The sequence below is a fragment of the Palaemon carinicauda genome, chromosome 25 (genome assembly GCF_036898095.1).
Source record: "Palaemon carinicauda isolate YSFRI2023 chromosome 25, ASM3689809v2, whole genome shotgun sequence".
In the NCBI taxonomy this organism is placed as follows: Eukaryota; Metazoa; Arthropoda; class Malacostraca; order Decapoda; family Palaemonidae; genus Palaemon; species Palaemon carinicauda.
This window is the reverse complement of record NC_090749.1, coordinates 12,982,399-12,986,416: the sequence shown is the minus strand read 5'-3', so window position 1 is coordinate 12,986,416 and position 4,018 is coordinate 12,982,399. Positions and strand designations below refer to the sequence as shown.

The 4,018-nt window shown below is 40.4% G+C and overlaps 1 protein-coding gene across 1 annotated transcript; it reads left to right on the top strand.

The window, feature by feature from the left end:
• Positions 1 to 3,173: 3,173 nt before the first annotated feature.
• On the top strand, positions 3,174 to 3,818 carry LOC137618868 (zinc finger MYM-type protein 1-like). Its single transcript, XM_068349073.1, has one exon. It carries the CDS (start codon positions 3,174 to 3,176, stop codon positions 3,816 to 3,818), a length of 645 nt encoding a protein of 214 aa, XP_068205174.1.
• The last annotated feature ends 200 nt before the right edge of the window (positions 3,819 to 4,018 follow it).

The following is a 4,018-nucleotide window of genomic DNA, read 5'->3' as shown; positions in this document are numbered from 1 at the left end:
GGGGCCTAGCTGGTATCTGAAGTATTATTCTGTTTGTAATTCCAACATCGTCCGTGAAGCAAACGTATGATGTTACTTGTTAAAATAGCCAGCAAACATGTCAAAGTTTAGTACCATCGGTTTTTTTTTTTTTCGAAATTTATGAGGATCCACAAATTGAGAAGTTATGTGATCTCAAGAAATCTAGCTTAGTGAGTTTAGGCAAACATCCTGAGCTTAATGTTAAAAGTTCAATGAAGGAAAGGGATATTAAACATGTGTTAGTTAAACATTTGGTTAAAGGCGATGTGTCACCTCAGAATGTGTTAGATACAATGGATAGAGAATCAGTGTGTTCTGTTTTACCTGCGGTGGAACTTGAAAGGCTTAGAAAAGAAGCTCGTTTAAGAGAAATAGAGTTAGAAGCTCAGGCTGAGCATGAGAGAAGAGAAGCTGAGTTAAAACGTGAACCATTAGAAGCCAAGAAGAGACTCAAAGAGAGGGAAGCTCAGAAAAAGCTTCATGAGCTTAATGTTAAAAAAAGAGTTAGAACTTGAAAAAATTAAGCAGACTAGTGCTAGTGATCTAGATAAATCTAGGTAAGTAATTATTTATGAAGACCGAGATGTACCGCCTTTTACTGTAAAGGATTTAGATGAATATTTTGTCTGTTTTGTGACAAAACGGCGTCAATGACCTTAGATGTCAGGATGCCTGAAAACTTTAAATCATTCATTGTGACAAAAGCTAAGAAATGTAAGTCAAATCAATAATAAGAATAGGGAAGTGGGGAATATGGGGAAAGGAAGAGTACCCCTGGATACAATCCAGTTTATAGCTCAAAGGCAGGTACTCGGGAAGGGAAAGACAAAGGAAATAGGGAGAAAGAGAAGTACAGGAGAAGAATAAAAGAGAGGGGCAGACCCTCTTGCGATATTAGGGAATTGGTATTATTATTTTCAGTAGCAATGTCAAAATGTAAGTGGCCACCAGAAAGTTGGTCGTATATGTTATCAGGGGATTTGTGTAGTAGGGCACAAAAAGTTTATGCTTCCATTCCTGAGTATATAGTAGGCCTACATGATTATGAAATCTTGGAAAATGCTTTTTTACAAGCCTGTGAATTAAGACCCAAAGCTTATAGGGTGAAGTTTAGGAGTTGGACAAAGTAAGATAAGCAGACATAAGTAGAATTTAGTATAGAACAATCAGATTGATTTGATATATGGTGTAAAACAGCAGAGTGTAGGGATGATTTTGAGAGATTAAAAGAAATAGTTTTTATTGAACAGTTTAAGAATAGTGTTAGTGAGAACATTAAGGTTTACTCAAGTGAAAGGAAGTTATCTACCCTTTGCAGAAAAGCCGTATGTGCTGATGGTATAGGTATAGTGATAAAAGGTTTAATAGATCAAAAGACTATAGGGATACAAATAAGCATACAGGTACTGATGATGTAGATCAAAGTTCTAATTCTGATTCATATGTCAAGTCTCAAAGCCCTTGGGATTAATACTATTTCTTTTACTAGCAGTTATGTAGTATGTAGTTATTATAAGAAACCAGGTCACACAGTGTCTGAATGTTTTCGGTTGAAAAGGAAAGGAGATAAAAGTGTGGCTCTTGTAACTCTACCAAAGTCTCGTTATGGTGTGCTACCAGTAGAGGTTAACACTAGAAATTACCACATTTTTGACAGGAAGCCTGTCAATTCCAGACCTGTTGATAAGGTTTACAAGCCATACACTGCTAAGGGGTTTGTTGCTGCTGATGGTGGTTCACTACACCCTGTTTATATCATGCGTAATACTGGTTGTGCCCAATCACTCGTTTTGAGGGATCTTGTCCCTGTGATTGAGGATTTGTTTATTGAGAAATATGCTTCCGTTCGTGGGGTTGGTGGCAATCTTAGCATTCACTTGCATCGTATGGATCTTCATTGTGACTGGTTATTAGGGCCTGTTGTTGTTGGTGTGGAATGGAAGTTCTAGATACTCTAATAACTACTGTACTTCAGGGACGTGCTGAGGGTGGGTGGGTGCTAGGGGTGTCCAAGCACATGCCCCTTTTGTTACTGTATTAAAAGTGCCCTTTTGAGAGGGATGTATTACAGGCCCGCCGCCTATGCCGGCTATCTGTATCAATGATGATACATACATGCATATACCAAGGCACTTCCCATGATTTTGGGGGGTAGCCGATATCAAATAAATGAAACAAAAAAGTGGACCTCTCCTCTCTACATTTCTCCCAGCCTGACAAAGGACTCAACCGAGTTCGTCTGGTACTGCTAGGGTACCACAGCCCACCCTCCCCCGTTATCCACGACAGATGAAACTTCATAACGCTGAATCCCCTACTGCTACTACCTCCGTGGTCATCCAAGGCACCGGAGGAAGCAGCAGGGCCTACCGGAACTGCGTCACAATCGCTCGCCATTCATTCCTATTTCTAGCACGCTCTCTTGCCTTTCTCACATCTATCCTCCTATCACCCAGAGCTTTCCTCACTCCATCCATCCATCCAAACCTCTTGTACTTCTCCCAGCATCTCTTGCATTCATCACCTTCTTTAGCAGATAGCCAGTTTATATTTTCTCAACATGGCCGAACCACCTTAACACATTTATATCCACTCTAGCTGCTAACTCATTTCTTACACCTTCTCACCCTCACTACTTCGTTCCTAATCCTATCTACTCGAGATACACCAGCCATACTCCTTGGACACTTCATCTCAAACACATTCAATTTCTGTCTCTCCGTCAATTTCATTCCCAACAATTCCGATCCATACATCACACTTGGTACAATCACTTTCTCACACAGAACTCTCTTTACATTCATGCCCAACCCTCTATTTTTTACTACTCCCTTAAATGCCCCCAACACTTTGCATTCTTCATTCACTCTCTGACGTACATCTGCTTTCACTCCATCATTTGCTGCAACAACAGACCACAAGCACTTAAACTGATCCACCTCCTCAAGTAACTCTCCATTCAACATGACATTCAACCTCGCACCACCTTCCCTTCTCGTACATCTCATAAACTTACTCTTACCCGCATTAACTCTCAACTTCTTTCTCTCACACACCCTTCCAAATTCTGTCACTACTCGGCCAAGCTTCTCTTCCGCGGCTGTAACCAGTACAGTATCATCTGCAAACAACAACAGATTTACCTCCCATTCATGGTCGTTCTCGTCTACCATGATGGGGCAGCAAATATGAATGGAATATTCGACGGATTACAGTCCAGACTCCAAAGACAGAACCCAAAGGCACTCTATGTACACTTCCATGCACACAGCCTAGATCTAGTGTTAGTCAAAAGTGCCAAATCAAGTACTCAGTTTGTAACTTTTATCAGTTTGGTGGAGAAACTGTATGCTTTTATTGCTAACTCTTCAAAATGGCATATTGCTTTCGTGGAGATCCAGAAAGCATTGTATCCAGAAGACCACCCACTTGAACTTAAGAAGCTATCAGACCCAAGATGGGCTTGCCAAAAGTCAGCTCTTAAAACCACGAGAAAGGTCATTCCACCTCTAAAGCAATTTCTAGAAGAGATAGTGCAAGAACATCCTTCTGATGCATCAGCAGGGGATGCCTCAATATCGCTGCAAAGAATTAACTTTGAATTTCTTGTTTGTCTTGAGATTTCCACTCCAGTTTTCAAAGAAACTGCCTATCCCTCTAATGCCGTGCAACACAAAGACTTTGATTTGGCTGCCTCCTACAGAATTGTGGATGAGGTGCTACAAAGTTTAAGAAAATTAAGAAATGATGAGAAGTTTCAGGATTCCTGGACAGGGCAGAAGAAGAACAATTCCTGAAAGATACAAGTATAGTGCTACATCTGGTACTGAGGACCAGCAATATCAATCCTTGGATGAGTACTACAGTGTGAGAGTATTTTATGTGTTTTTAGATACAATATCACAAGAGCTACAAAAGATTTAAAGGTGGACACAACACAATATGGGGTATCCTAAATGCCTTTCATTGTATGACAGACCAAGATAACTGGAAAGAA